Raw genomic sequence first — 14766 nt, 5'->3', positions numbered from 1 at the left:
AATTTCTAGTGAATCACATGGATGGCTTTTTAAAAATAAATTGCTGACATGGGAGGAATTGGTTCAGATTGGGACCCCAGTGCAGAGAAGCCTTAACACTTTGCCCCACATTGTTGTCCCAGTCTGGATGACCCCCACCCCACCGAATTGCATTGGGGAGGAAAGTTCCCATTGGACTCTCTAGTTTGGTCTTTATTTCAGGCTATATAGTCTTTGACTTACGTCCTGTTATGTGGAACAAAGATACGGCAGTTATTCTTGAAGAGGACTGCTGACTCCCAACTCTTTCCTCCACAAATAGCAGTTCTGGAAAGTAATAGGAAAGTTCACTGCAAAAAAAAAAAAAAAATTCCCCAAGGCTTTTTGTCGCTTACATGAACACATTTCTGGACTACAACTCCCATCAGCGTCAGCCAGCATAGCCAGGGATGATGGGAGTTGTAGTCCAGAAACATCTGGAGGGCCACAGATGTTGTGCACCCCTCCCTTAAACAGTAGTGATAACGAAAGCCATGTTGCTGTTGTGCTAAGAACAACTTAAAGAAGTAGTAAAAGGTAAAGGTACCCCTGCCCGTACGGGCCAGTCTTGCCAGACTCTAGGGTTGTGCACTCATCTCACTCTATAGGCCGGGAGCCAGCGCTGTCCGCAGACACTTCCGGGTCACGTGGCCAGCGTGACAAGCTGCATCTGGCGAGCCAGTGCAGCACACGGAACGCCGTTTACCTTCCCGCTGGTAAGCGGTCCCTATTTATCTACTTGCACCCGAAGGTGCTTTCGAACTGCTAGGTTGGCAGGCGCTGGGACCGAACGACGGGAGCGCACCCCGCTGCGGGGATTCGAACCGCCGACCATGCGATCGGCAAGTCCTAGGCCCTGAGGTTTTACCCACAGCGCCACCCGCGTCCCAACTTAAAGAAGTAAGAGAGCATAATTGCAAAGAAATGTATTTCCAAGCATGAACTTAACTACTTCTTCTTACAGCACTGTTTGCTGATCTAGACACTCACTCTCATTTGGGTGTTATTTCTTATGGAGTAGCCATGACGACTTTGGAGGATGTCTTCCTCAAGCTGGAAGTCGAAGCTGAAATCGACCAAGCGGGTGAGAAGCAACTGCAGTTCTCTCTCTAGTTTTCTAAAATAAAACACCATTATTATTTAAATGTAGACCTACCTTTCCTCCCAAAGAAGCCCAGTGCAGCAAAGATGATCAGTACTGAGTTTATTAAGGTTGTATTTGCAACTGGTAATAGTGTACAAGATCCCATTCTCGTGATATATTTACAATGGGGGAGATCATTAAGACTGCAGTGCCAACCATATTTATTGGAAAGCTGTGCTGAGCTCATTGGGTCATTCTACTGCAAGGATTAATATATTGTTCTAGAGCTGTTTTTGGTTTTCAAGATTCTGGTTCCAACAATGCCGCCCTCCAAAAACAGAATTTTCTATTTTCTCCTTTAAGTAATACCTCATCCCTCTGGGCACAGTCCTGGTGGCACTGCCAAATTAATGCGAATCCCAGAGTATAGTGTGGCAAACTTAAATGTAGGGTGTTACTGACAATCATAGTATAAGTGTGGACCCAAGCTTTATAGAGCTGTGGTTTGATCAGAGGGGATCAATTCTAAATTGCCAACCTGTTCTACTCTTTCCCCCTTAGATTTCAGTGTATTTAACCCAGAGCAAGCTGAAGAGGAAATGGATGAGAAATCTGTTGATGAGTTAGAGCAGAGCCTACTACTGCTATCCGAGACGAAATCTTGTGCATTGAGCAATAAGTCTCTTTGGAAAAAGCAGGTCTTTACCATGGCGAAAGTACACTTCCTTAACTTAAAACGAGAGGTTAAATCAGTGGCAGCAGTGTAAGTATTTCAGCTTTGTGTTCCATAGAATTGTAGACCTGAGAGGGATCTCAAGGGCAGTCTAGTTCAACCCCCTGCAGTGCAGGAGTCGCAGCTAAAGAATCCCTGACAGAAGGGCAAGGTCCAACCTTTGTTTAAAACCTCCCAATTTTTTCCCAGAGAGCAAAGCATGTGGCGAATGGAGCATCACGCCACTCCCACTTCTCCTTATATATGTTTACTTGATTAAATGTTGGGAAGCATTGGAAATGGGAAGGTAAAAGGACCCCTGACCACTAGGTCCAGTCGCAGACAACTCTGGGGTTGCAGCGCTCATCTTGCTTTACTGGCCGAGGGAGCCGGCATTCATCCGCAGACAGCTTCTGGGTCATGTGGCCGGCATGACTAAGCCGCTTCTGGCGAACCAGAGCAGCACACGGAAACCCCTTTTACCTTCCCACCGGAGCGGTACCTATTTATCTACTTGCACTTTGACGTGCTTTTGAACTGCTAGGCTGGCAGGAGCTGGGACAGAGCAACGGGAGCTCACCCCATTGCAGGGATTCAAACCACCGACCTTCTGATCGGCAAGCCCTAGGCTCTGTGGTTTAGACCACAGCGCCACCCGCGTCCCACTTGGAAATGGTGGGAGAACGGAAAACTTCTTGTTTACAAGTAGCATTCATTCCACATGCCAAATATATATACATAACCTCTGGTTACGAACTTAATTCGTTCCAGAGGTCCTTTCCTAACCTGAAACCGTTCTTAACCTGAGGTACCACTTTAGCTAATGGGGCCTCCTGCTGCCGCTGCACGATTTCTGTTCTCATCCTGAAGTAAAGTTCTTAACCTGAGGTACTACTTCTGGGTTAGCGGAGTCTGTAACCTGAAGTGTTTGTAACCCGAGGTACCAATGGCAAACCTTATTCATTCCAAGGGCTGCATCGCCAAACACAGCATTTTCCTAGGAGTTGTGCTTACACAGGAAGTTGATAGCTGCCCGTTGATAGGCTGTTGGGGGGGGGGAGTCTTTAAGGGGTGGATATAAGAGGAAAACCAGGGACAGTGTGCTTGTGGGCTGTGTTAAGATGCTGGCCTGCTGGCAACTGTCTGAGAATGTGGATGAAGGATATGATATCGTTCCTTTAGACATGCCTTGTGTCTGTGTTTTGATTGTTAAGTCATTTCAGAGTTACAAACTCTATATCTATATCTATTTTTCTATCTATCATGGGTTTTTCTAAAAAAAAGAAAAGACTTGAACACCACAAAAGTCTCAAGTTAGGCTCTTCACTGATCTAGAGAAAAGGAATTCTTAAATAGACTTACATATAAATTGGATCCGTTTTAATTATGCTTTTTCTTTCCTTTTTTTCAGATTCTTGCTATTCGCAGTGTTTCTTCTTATTCAGATTCTTATGTTCCTTATACACCATTCCTTCAAAAACGCAGTGATCCCTATCAAACTCTCCCCAGATTTATATTTTCTTAGGCCCAATGAAACTCATCACAAATACAAAACCAGTCTCCTCATTCAAAACTCTACAGGTAAGATGTATTTTATAATGTATTTCAATCACAATTTTAATACGTGCATCTTTATCATATTTTATTTTCTTATTGTGAACTGCCTTGGAATTATTTTTTAATGAAAGGTGGTATGAAAATGATTTTTAAATAATAAAAAACATCCAAGTTATAAAATACAATTGATTGTGATGTACAGTGGAAATAAAAGAATAGTATGTGTTAGTTCAGGTTGAAGAGTGGCTGGTGTGGAGCATGGCTGGCAGGTGGCAAACTCAGTCCTCAAAAGCAGAAACAAATCTGGGCATTCACTCTCCTCCCAATTCATTTGCAAATTGGACTGACAGACATGTTTTGCACCAACAACCATTCTTCCCCCTGGTCCAGTTAGCTAAGAATCATGGGAGTTGTAGGCCAAAACATCTGGAGGGCCTCAGGTTGGGGATGCCTGGTTTAGGCAAAGCATCTCTTGCTGCTGTAATAGCTGCTGGTGGTGAAAAGGGGGAGTTATTTTTTGTTTGTTTTAAATGAAGATTTCTGCCATTATTCTCAAAGGTGAGCAGCCCCTTTAAATCTTGCTACTGGGTTTCTGGGGTTTTTCCTGTTGTTATTCTGTCTCTCACAGCTACAATAAACCTACCATTAAAATTATGGACTGGTCATTTCTTCGGCAGAGGGCAAACGGGCAAATTTAGCAGGGGATTAAATACTTTCTCCCCTCACTGTATATTCAACACACAAAAACCAGCGACAATTTGTTGTTGACAAAGGACAGCTGGACATATAAAGGGCCCCGTTACCTTCAGTAGCTTCGGGCCTCATCAAATCTAAATCCAGCCTTGATACTCGCGTATCGTTCTCTTCATTGTCTTTAACCTAGGATCAAACATTGACGACATCCTCAGATCTCTTAGGAGCCAGAATATTCTGACAGAGATACTCAATGGCAGTGACTACGGATCAGCTGACGCCCATGGAACAGCATTGAATGGTAGTGATTACGTCTCATTTGCTCCACATAATGCAGGATTAAACGTGTTGCATGATGACAAGGTGAGAAGAAATACTGGTCCTCTTGGGATTAGAGACAGGAAGGCCTGCAGGGGGGAAAGCCAGAAAAATGGGGGGGGCAGGGGTTTTTTCCGTTTTCTTCCAAATGGGAACAAACAGCATTGGGGGGGGGGAACCCTGTCCCCCCCCATTTTCCCGGGGTATTTTTCCTGGCCTTCTCCCATCTCTGCTTGGGATATAGAGAGCTCAAGTAAACTGTTGCGCGTGTGGTTGCAATATGATGGAGTTAACTTGCTGGAAGCCAAGTAGGCTGGGTCACTGCCTGGATGGGTGGTTATCTGAGAACCCCGTGAATTCTGGGATGGAAGAAATGTACTAAATATAAAGAAGCAATACTTTTAATGTTTATTTTTAGTGCATAAATGTTTATTAAATGTATGAGTCACCTATTAAAGTGACATTCAGAACATAAAAAACAGATCCCTCCCCCGGTTGTAAGCGATGGACGATTACTTCTAAGAAGTGGGAAAGAATCCTACAATAAGTCCCAAATTAGAGCCATTGCTTCTTGGAATAAACACAGGGGAGTAACATGGCTAATTGCTATTTTTGCAGTGTGATTTGACCAACAACAACCATGCAGTTGCATTATAACATTTATCAAGGTGGGACTTGTAATGTTGTGACGTGTTTTGTAAAATCCTTTTAGAAGCACATGATAGATACTCTATAGTCTGAGGGCATCCTTGCACAGAGGTATTTGCAAGCCTGATGTCCCATAAGTAGTATTATCTGAGCCTTCTCAACGCTTTGTGAAACTGTGTACTTTTGATTCTGGAAGCTAGTTTCTGCGTTATATTTTTTTTGCAGAACTACATGTTTACAGTGGCTTTTAACCGTACAATGGTACATTCTTTACCTGTTATGATGAATATCATTAGCAACTTGTACCTGCACAATTTAAACGTAACTGAAAGGATCCATGTCTGGAGTAACCCTTTCTTTCAAGTAAGTGAATGCAAAACCCAAAGACTAATAATTGTAAATTGAAGTGGTAAGGGAAATGTAGGTGTGTTTTTTTCTTGGGGATAAGCAATCCCCCTGTTTTGCTCCTTTATTCCATTATGGATCCACTGCACTCCAGTTTGGTCCTGTAGATGTATGCTCAGGGGCGGAGCTTCATACTCCAGCATCGGGGGGGGTGGAGAGCAGGCGGGGGCAGGGCTGGCGTGCGTCCTGGGGGTGTGGCATGCCACCTGCAGGGGCATGGCGCCCAGTTAAGGCCGGGGGGGCAACCGCAATGGCACCCCACTGGGATCGTGCTGCCGGGGGCGGAGCGCTCACCCCACACTCCTCTTCCTCCACCAGTGTGTATGCTAAGAACTGGGAATGTCTACAACATTAATTCCACCCTCATATTTTTCTTGCTGCAGTTTCACCATTTAGATTTATTTGAATTAAGCACGCGCGCGCACACACATTTTCTTCTTCTTTGGCGATCACTCGTAGCAGAGTAAGATTGTCTTCCATAAACATGGTTTTAACAATGAGTCCGTAAGTGATTGTGGAGGCCAATTCTGGATCCCAGTTGTCAGTGTTTATACTATATTTTTAAAGATTTGCCTTGAGACAGTCTTCAAACCTTTTTTGTTGACCTCCAGCATTACGCTTTCCATTTTTAAGTTCGGAATAGAGTAGTTGCTTTGGAAGACGATCATCAGGTATCCGCACAACATGACCTTCTTCCAGTACACACATTAGTTTGCCTGTCTTCCCAAGTGATGTGTAAAATTTTTCGGAGACACCGTTGATGGAATCTTTCGAGGAGTTGTAGATGGTGTTTATAAGTGGTCCATGTTTCACAAGCATATCACACATGAGCACAGCCAACGAAACACAGCCAACCATCTAGCTGTGTACTTGTGGCCTACAAATGTTTGACAACCCTTCTGCTGTATACCTTTCCAGTCACTAGCAGACAGCAAAAACAGGGTTTGATTGAGTCCATTTGTGGACACCCCCCCTTCCATGTCTGCAGACATAAAATTAATGTTCTGGATGATTTTTGTGTGTTTTTTTCTTACACTGAAATCTTTTGACTTGCAGGAAATTACTGACACAGTTTTCACACTAGTTCTGTACTTTGAGGCTGTGTTACTAGGCGTCATTGTAACCGGGATGCCGCCGTATTTTGCCATGGAGAACGCAGAAAATCACAAGGTAATATATTTCAACCCCACAGTATTTAGAAAAGGAACATAAGTCTTATTTACTGGTTCCCCCAATCATCTGGCCAAACATGATATGATATGAATGAGTAGATAATCAGGCCATCTAGTTGTCCTCATGACCCACATTAATTGATCTCGCTTTGTAGTGTACTAATCCATAATATATACAAACATATTATATGAGGACCAGCAAATAACAACCACTTTCTCCAAGATTGTTTTAGGATGGTACCATTCAGCTAATTAATACTAAACTAACACAGTGCAGCCTGAGAACATTTGTAGGGGCAAGTATTGAGGACACATTCCACCAACTCTGGTCACACCTATCCAGTGCTTTTTTTCTGGGGGGGGGGCACAGCGGTAAGCATGCCTCTAAACATTTTGCGAATCTAAGTTTGGCCTCATTGAGGGGCAGTATTTCAATATGAGTAGGAAAATGAGAGTAACCCTAAACATTTTTAGAAGAAAAAAAAGCACTGCACCTATCTATTTCTTGGCCTGATTTAAAGTGCCTAAACAGTTTGGGGCCTCCACATCTTGGAATGTGATGTGGGGGGGGGGGACACAAAATGGAGTATTTTTTTAAAAAAAAAACCAAATGAAAAATATCTTAGGCTATGAAATGCCTGTCTGTCCAGTATTTTTCACACTGAATATTGCAGAAACTTTGGTGTCATCAGAAAAATTAACGTCGTATATGTTAGCTGCAGCAAAAATACTTCTTTGCTAAAACACGGAGATCAGCTAACACATCATCTATTAATGAATGGTTGGAGAAACTTCGGGAGTTTGCTGCTAGGGCCAAACTAGCTCATTAGTTCACATTTAGACAACAGGAAGGTGTGATAGCTTCGTAATAAGATGGAATAGTTTTATTGAAGATAGCAAAAATAAATAATTGTGGCCACATGTAATAATAAATCAGTTTGTAATGCAATTCAGAACCGATACAAATAGTTTTCAATATAAATCAGTAGTTTTTCATTTCTTCAGCAGGACAGTACCCTCTCTTTGTTGGGAGAGCCAGTGTGGGGTAGTATTTAGAGTGTCGGGCTAGGACCTGGGAGACCAGGGTTCAAATCCCTACTCAGGCATGAAACTCACTGGGTGACCTTGGGCCAGTCATTGCCTCACAGCCTAACCTACCTCATAGAGTTATTGTGGGGATTAAGGAAGGAGGGGGGAGAACCATGTACACCACCTTGAATTCCTTGGGTGGGAGGGAAGGTGGGATAGAAATGCAATAAATAAATATTTGATAATGATGATAATAAACAGTACAAATAAATTAGTAGTATGCGATTTATGTAAGCTTATAATATTGCAATTAACTATAGTTTTAAATTTAAAAGGTGCTGCACGAATTAAGTATATGCCCATAATGTGTTTTTAAAAAATGGTTTGGGACCACGCTAACTGAAGACCACTTGTACCTGCCTAGGCTTTACAATCAGTCACTGAGGTCCTGGTCCCAGCAATAAGAGATGTTAGGTTAACAGATTACCAGGGACAGAGCCTTTTCAGAAGTCATTGGCATTTGTAGATCAGGGATTAAATCTCCTTCCCTAACCGTATAAAATCCACACGCCGCTCTGGAGGATTTTTATTTATCTTACTCGGGCTTCCCTCTCTCTCCAACACCGATGTATCTGTCTTTCCTTCTTTGACCTGCTCTCTACTTACTATATAGCTTTGTTGCTAAATAAGACCTATTCTTATTTGATCTGTGCTCATTCATCTCTTACTGGTGTTTTGGCTGCTGTACATCAGTCCAGGAAGTTCTGGGCTTCCCAGAGGCATCTTGGTGGTGAGAACAGAATGCTAGACTCAATGGGCATCCAACAGGGTTTTTCTTACATTCTTAGATTTCTGTGATGTGCATGAGCCGTTCAGCTCTGTCCATCCCAATCCAAAACTGGTGAAGAGCAGAAATCTGGTTAGGCTTGGTGCCATTTTCCATGTTTGACATGTATTTTAATGTGTTTTGCAGATCAAAGTCTACACTCAACTTAAGATCTCAGGTCTTTATCCATCTGCATACTGGTGTGGACAGGCGCTAGTTGACATTCCTTTATTTTATATTATTCTCCTCCTCATGATGGGTAGCTTATTTGTATTTCACCATGGAGTTTATTTTTTCCCTGAAAAGTTTATTGCTGTGGTAAGTTTTGCTTAATTTCAAATAAATTTCCTGTATTTTACTCATTCTTTGTTGTTGTTGTTGTTAATATATTTGGGTTATTAACCCACTTCTCAAAGGTGGAGACAAGATCGAAAATACCTAAATCTTAATTCCTACTAAAATAGAAAACAATGATACCACTTAGCCCCTCATACTGGTTTCACTATGGCAGTGAAAATCCAGCACAGATGCAAACATCTGAGCGCTTCCCAAACATTCAGTTTTTGTACTGTCTTGGTATGCAGGTGCTGTAAACATAAGAATTATTTCCATCTCTTTAAAGTTTTTTTCTGGCTCATGGCATTTAAGGATTTGTATGCCAGTTCCAATCCAACATGGCAAAGTATGTCTGAAAATGGCAGTAGAGATACAACAGTGCAGCTGTGAATTTGCTTTCTAGTAGCTACTCCCATTAGTGTATGGGCTGCTGCTTTCTTCATGCAGATTCATGGGCAATTTTGAGCAAAGCGCATATTTTTACTGATAAAAAGTAAGAACATCATCAGTGTACGCCAGCGTGGTGTAGTGGTTAAGAGCGGTGGACTTGTAATCTGGTGAACCGGGTTCGCGTCTCCGCTCCTCCACATGCAGCTGCTGGGTGACCTTGGGCTAGTCACACTTCTTTGAAGTCTCTCAGCCCCACTCACCTCACAGAGTGTTTGTTGTGGGGGAGGAAGGGAAAGGAGATTGTTAGCTGCTTTGAGACTCCTTAGGGTAGTGATAAAGCGGGATATCAAATCCAAACTCTTCTTCTTCTCCCTCCCCTGTTTCCCTTATCAAGCGGCCGTAGTACAAATGTGACCAGCCATTTTTGGTAAAAAGTGGTCTGTGTTTTCCTCTATCACATGGATTCCAAATCCTTCCCTCCTTCTGAAATCTCCATGTGCAGGCTATAATCCCAAGTAGCCTGCAAGACCAGTCCTGGACAGGAGCAGGGCTATTGGCTTAAGGTCTGTGAGGGAAACATGAACAAAATAACAGAAGGGGGAACTTAAAGGACGCCATTGAGCCCTGTAGGGATTCCCTGCTCAGGGGTTTAGGGGAGCAGGGAGTGCCTTAGTTTCTTAACTGCTGTTACCTGTTTCCACCTCGGAACATGTTTTAATTAACACTAATAACTTTCCTTTCCTTACAGATTTTTTGCCTCATTGGCTACGTGCCATCAGTAGTTCTGTTCAATTATGTTGTCTCCTTCACCTTTAAAACGATTCAAAACACCAAAGAATTTTGGTCATTCATTTTTTCAGTGGTAAGTTTAATGGCTGTGTTGAAGTTGCCTTTCCTGCTTACCATAATTTTGCAATGAGTATTGTATCAGTTACATCCCCCCCCCCAGTAATTTGGATGTGGCCCAGTCCTGCAAGCACACAAACCCTGTTTAGGCGCTTGGTAGCCTTGGCTACCAAATGCAGGATAGGACTACCAAGAACACATGAAGCGGCCATGTCCTCTGGATGATGACACCGGCCATGCCTTCCCTCCCCAATCTCATAGGTATACACACACGGTTCACTCCATGAGAACGGGAAGCCGGTTGTTGAAAGTCCAAGTCTTTATTTTAATTTCTTTTCCCTTTCAGGCAGCCTTGGTTTGTTCTGTTGTCATCGAAATAGCGTTTTTTATGGTGTACTACACAACAGCGGCCGTCCTTCACACCTGTTTTTCTGTCTTCATTCCAATCTATCCCCTTATTGGGTGCCTCATTTCTTTTATAAAGGTAAGTTTTCAAGGAACTGAAATAGGGAAATGTTCTGCTTGTGGTGTGTCCTAGGGGAGGGAATATATTAAACTGCAATGTGAGTGCAGGATAAAGACATATCCAATAGTATTATGTGGGTTAGCTCCTTCCTCTGATACCCACTACAAAATAAGGGTAGACCTTTTTCAAAGAGCATCATGGAGGTTGCCTGGGCAAGAGGAATGGTGTGAAGAGGGGCAGTTTCTCCTTTCACTGACAGGAAGAGTGGAAGAGGAAACTTACTGAGGCAATATCCCCAACCATAGCAGCCTCTGAAGTAACAGACTGGCATTGTATTAATGTATGCAGTACTACCAATCTTATTATATGCTTGTGAAACATGGACCACTTATAAACGCCATCTCCAACTCCTCGAAAGATTCCATCAACGGTGTCCCCCAAAAATTTTACACATCACTTGGGAAGACAGGCGAACTAATATCAGTGTACTGGAAGAAGCAGAGATCACCTGTGTTGAAGCAATGATTCTTCAACATCAACTTTGTTGGACTGGGCATGTTGTGTGGATGCCTGATGATCGTCTTCCAAAGTACTCTATTCCGAACTTAAAGATGGAAAGCGTAATGCTGGTGGTCAACAAAAGAGGTTTAAAGACTGTCTCAAGGCAAATCTTAAAAAATATAGTATAAACACTTACAACTGGGAAACACTGCCCAGCGAGCACTCCAGTTGGAGAACAGCCTTTACCAAAGGTGCCGTGGGCTTTGAAGACACTCAAACTCAGGATGCAAGGGAGAAATGTGCTAAGAGGAAGGCACGCTTGGCAAATCCACACCGTGATCAACTCCTGCCCGGAAACCAATGTCCCCACTTTGGAAGGACATGTGGATCCAGAATTGGCCTCATTGTTAAAACAATGTTTATGGAAGACAGTCTTACTCAGCTACGAGTGACCGCCGAAGAAGAAGAAGAAGAATCGTGCATTTTAGTCACAGGCAATTATGGGAGCTCTCTTTTACCGTGTCATTTAAGCATCATGAAAACTTTGATAATATAAACTGCAGCTGAATCGAAGAGAAAAAGGGGCGTTCTTGGGCCGTGCTGTCCTTAAATGACCCTAGCCCCACCCCTGCAGCCAGCCGATTGGCTGGCCCCGGGGTATGACGCGACCCGAGGATTCCCCTGATTGCGCGGGGCTGCAGCCACCCTCGCGCGGGTGGTGGGCGTGAGCCTGCAACCCCCCCCCCTCCTGATGTCGGGAGTGGCTTTATCTTTGAAATATTCTTGTCATATTTAAAAAGGAGGGGAAGCATTTAAACAGCATGGTTACAATCCAGAAGAGACATCCCATTGGAATAAACTGGTATTTTTAGTTTATGGTATCTTTAATAGTGGTATTAACTGTATTGATTCGCTATAATTCAGAAGAAAAGTTTTATCACTCTTTGGGAAAGCATGCAGATTTTCTGAATTGCAGTGTTAAAATTAAAATTGGCATCATCTGCAAAATACATTGAAAAGAGTTGTATGAATAACTATTTGTTATCTTGTTAGATAGCCCGGAAACTTGATAACAAGATGGAAAGGAATTCAGAAAGATTGCTGGTTTCAGTAGTAGCGGTAAGCATGCTGTTTTTATTTTGATATTTGGGGGATCGGCTATTTGGTTACATTTTGGAGAGTAATTATTGTTACTGTTTATCATTTGTGCAAACCCATCATATTATTGTGTGTTTAACTTTTTTTTTGTTTACATGCAGTATTCTAACATGAAGTAGTATAGTTTCACCTTTTCAATCAGAGGGCATGTGGTGTTTGTTCCAGACAATCCTGGGAGTCAGTGTGCTGTGCCCATAGATTACTTGGGTTTTTGTAAGATCCCAGTTGAACTATTGCAATGCTTTATAAAGTGGGATTTCTTGAAAAAGCATTCAGAAATTTGGACTAGTGTAGACTGTGGCAGATTATTGACTGGAATTCACCACAGGGAACATATTACCAGAATGCTGAATGATTTTCTTAAGACTTCCATTCAGTTTCCGGGTACCATTCAAAGTGTTCGTTTTAACTTTCAGTGGTGAGTCTAGAACTTTAAATGGCGAACTTCTCTCATGTGAGAGTTCTATAATTTAAGAGCTTCATCTGAGGCCCTACTTTGAGTGCCTCTGTCTTTGGAACTTAGGCAAGTGCCTGCAGAAGAGAATTGGCACCCCAATTATGTAGTTTCTTTTCTACACTGCAGTCGAACGCATTGTTATCTTTTAAAGTCTTGTGTGTCTGTCCTGATTGCCCATGCTTTACTATAGCTCTTGATATTTATTATCTGGTCTTTACTTGGTTTCTTAATTGTCCAGTTTTAATTCTGATTTTATGAGAAAAAAAATTTTTTACATAAATAATTTAATCTACAGGTGGGTCCAGAAAGTGCAATGACAGAGTGAAAGATGCTCCATCAGAATAATTTTACTTTTACGGAGTTTTCCTAAGTACTCCTAGCATTTTCCATGCCTATAAAACTGAATGAAAAAGGCAAATTGCCCAGAATATTTATGCCACATGCTATATCGCCTTACTATCATTCAGATTGATACTATTTAAAAGTAGGAGGTTGTATCCAACCAAGTTCTACTAAGAGCAGATCTGTTAAAATGAATGTACCCAGGTTAGTCATGTCCAGCAATTTCAAGGGGTCTCTTCTGAGTAAGACTTAAACTGGAGACATCCCAGTGAATTGTCTTCTTGTGAACTTGTCTTCAGACTTGGAGAAAGGGAGGGAAGAACTTCACGAGAGTGGTTGGTAGCAACAAAACCAAAAACTTCACTCCTCCATTCTTCATAAAAATGTGACCAACTGAACCACCTTTTCAAATAACAATTAGGATGCTATCCTTCATTCTGGACAGTGTAATTCAGAAAGATTATTTCATGCTTAAGGCTGCTGCTTGAAAAATCAATCCAAGGGTTCAGAGGTCTCACCTGAGGTCTCATACTTAGGAATGATTGGACCTTGGTTGATGCAAGAGGCCTTGTTTCCAGTGCCAACATAAGAACAGCCATTTTGCCTGACCCTGTCACCACTGTGGCATGTAAGTGCTGCTCAAAACGGTATTTAGAAGGGACAGGGTGAGACAAACCTACTTAGTTCTTAAATAAAACAATAGTATTTATTTTATTGATCTTTGATCAAAACATGTGAAGGTCACCTTTTAGAACCTGGTCCTTTTAGGCTGCTTAAACAAATCAGCCTACAGGTGGATACAGAAAAAAATGAAACCATGGAGTGTAACACTCTCCCTCAATCTATAATTTTAGGTGGTGTACCCACCATGTCTTCAAAGGGCATTTGAAACACATTCTTTCCCTCACAGAATTTTGGGCATTGTAGTTTACTGCTCACAGAGTTACGATTCCCAGCTACCTTTAACAAACCACAGTGCCTGCAATTCGGGGGGGCGGGGATGTGCTTCAAATGTGCTTTATATGTTTAGTGTGTACCACAGTTTTACATTACACTGTAGAACGGGAGGAGTGTTAATAAATGTTCAGATCCTGAAGTTCAGTTGAAACCCAGAAGAAGACATGTAAGAATACCGTGGGAGACCTCATATCAGGAAATATATCTAGTTGTTTTGGACTAGTCTCCATGAGCCCCAGCCAGCATAACCAATAGTCAGGGATGAAATGAATTGTAGTACAAAACAAGCATTCTGTGAATGATGAAGAAAATCAGAAACCTCTTTCATGAGGGGGAAACGTTCAAGAAATTAAGAGAACAGATTTCAGCAGATTACAATTAGGAAGACTGTGATTTCCAGATTGAACATTTTTTAAAATAGAACTTAAAAAAAAAAATCACCACAGAGCCTGCAACCTTATGATAAAGGTTTGCACTAAATGTGTTTGCCTGCCAGTGCCATAGTCTCATAACCATACACAATACCATGGATTATAAATATAGGAGTACAGCAATTGGCATGCCCCATTCTATAAATTCATGTTTACGTTTCAGTAAACTTGCAGTTACAAATACAAATCAGCACAGGACCAAAGCTGTTTCAATTAATATACTTTTTTCCTTTCTTCAATTTAGCCTTATTTGCAATGTGTAATTTGGCTCTTCCTTCTACGATATCTTGCGGTGAAGTGTGGAGGCAAATCGTTGAGAGAAGACCCATTTTTCAGGTTGGTTTGTCTTTGAAGTAGCAGTATTCAGAACAGTGTGCACCAACCAAAAGAATCAGCACAGATCGATGTGGAGGCTGAGAT

At 42.1% G+C, this 14766-nt stretch overlaps 1 protein-coding gene across 6 annotated transcripts in view; it reads left to right on the top strand.

The window, feature by feature from the left end:
• Nucleotides 1-14766, top strand: part of ABCA5 (ATP binding cassette subfamily A member 5) — a 53677-nt gene that overhangs the window by 27614 nt on the left and 11297 nt on the right. For all 6 annotated transcript variants that reach the window (XR_008328748.1, XM_053375400.1, XM_053375398.1 and 3 more), the window contains 11 exons: nucleotides 983-1102; nucleotides 1664-1865; nucleotides 3226-3395; nucleotides 4255-4427; nucleotides 5256-5393; nucleotides 6492-6605; nucleotides 8610-8780; nucleotides 9937-10050; nucleotides 10381-10518; nucleotides 12055-12120; nucleotides 14591-14682. Coding sequence is in view for 5 of the 6 variants with exons in the window: in XM_053375400.1 (XP_053231375.1) it covers nucleotides 983-1102; nucleotides 1664-1865; nucleotides 3226-3395; nucleotides 4255-4427; nucleotides 5256-5393; nucleotides 6492-6605; nucleotides 8610-8780; nucleotides 9937-10050; nucleotides 10381-10518; nucleotides 12055-12120; nucleotides 14591-14682 (1498 nt within the window). In the remaining variant the exon portion in view is untranslated. The remainder of the gene's footprint in view (nucleotides 1-982; nucleotides 1103-1663; nucleotides 1866-3225; nucleotides 3396-4254; nucleotides 4428-5255; nucleotides 5394-6491; nucleotides 6606-8609; nucleotides 8781-9936; nucleotides 10051-10380; nucleotides 10519-12054; nucleotides 12121-14590; nucleotides 14683-14766) is intronic.

The sequence above is a fragment of the Podarcis raffonei genome, chromosome 2, assembly GCF_027172205.1.
Source record: "Podarcis raffonei isolate rPodRaf1 chromosome 2, rPodRaf1.pri, whole genome shotgun sequence".
In the NCBI taxonomy this organism is placed as follows: domain Eukaryota; kingdom Metazoa; phylum Chordata; class Lepidosauria; order Squamata; family Lacertidae; genus Podarcis; species Podarcis raffonei.
This window is presented reverse-complemented; position numbering and strand designations above follow the sequence as displayed.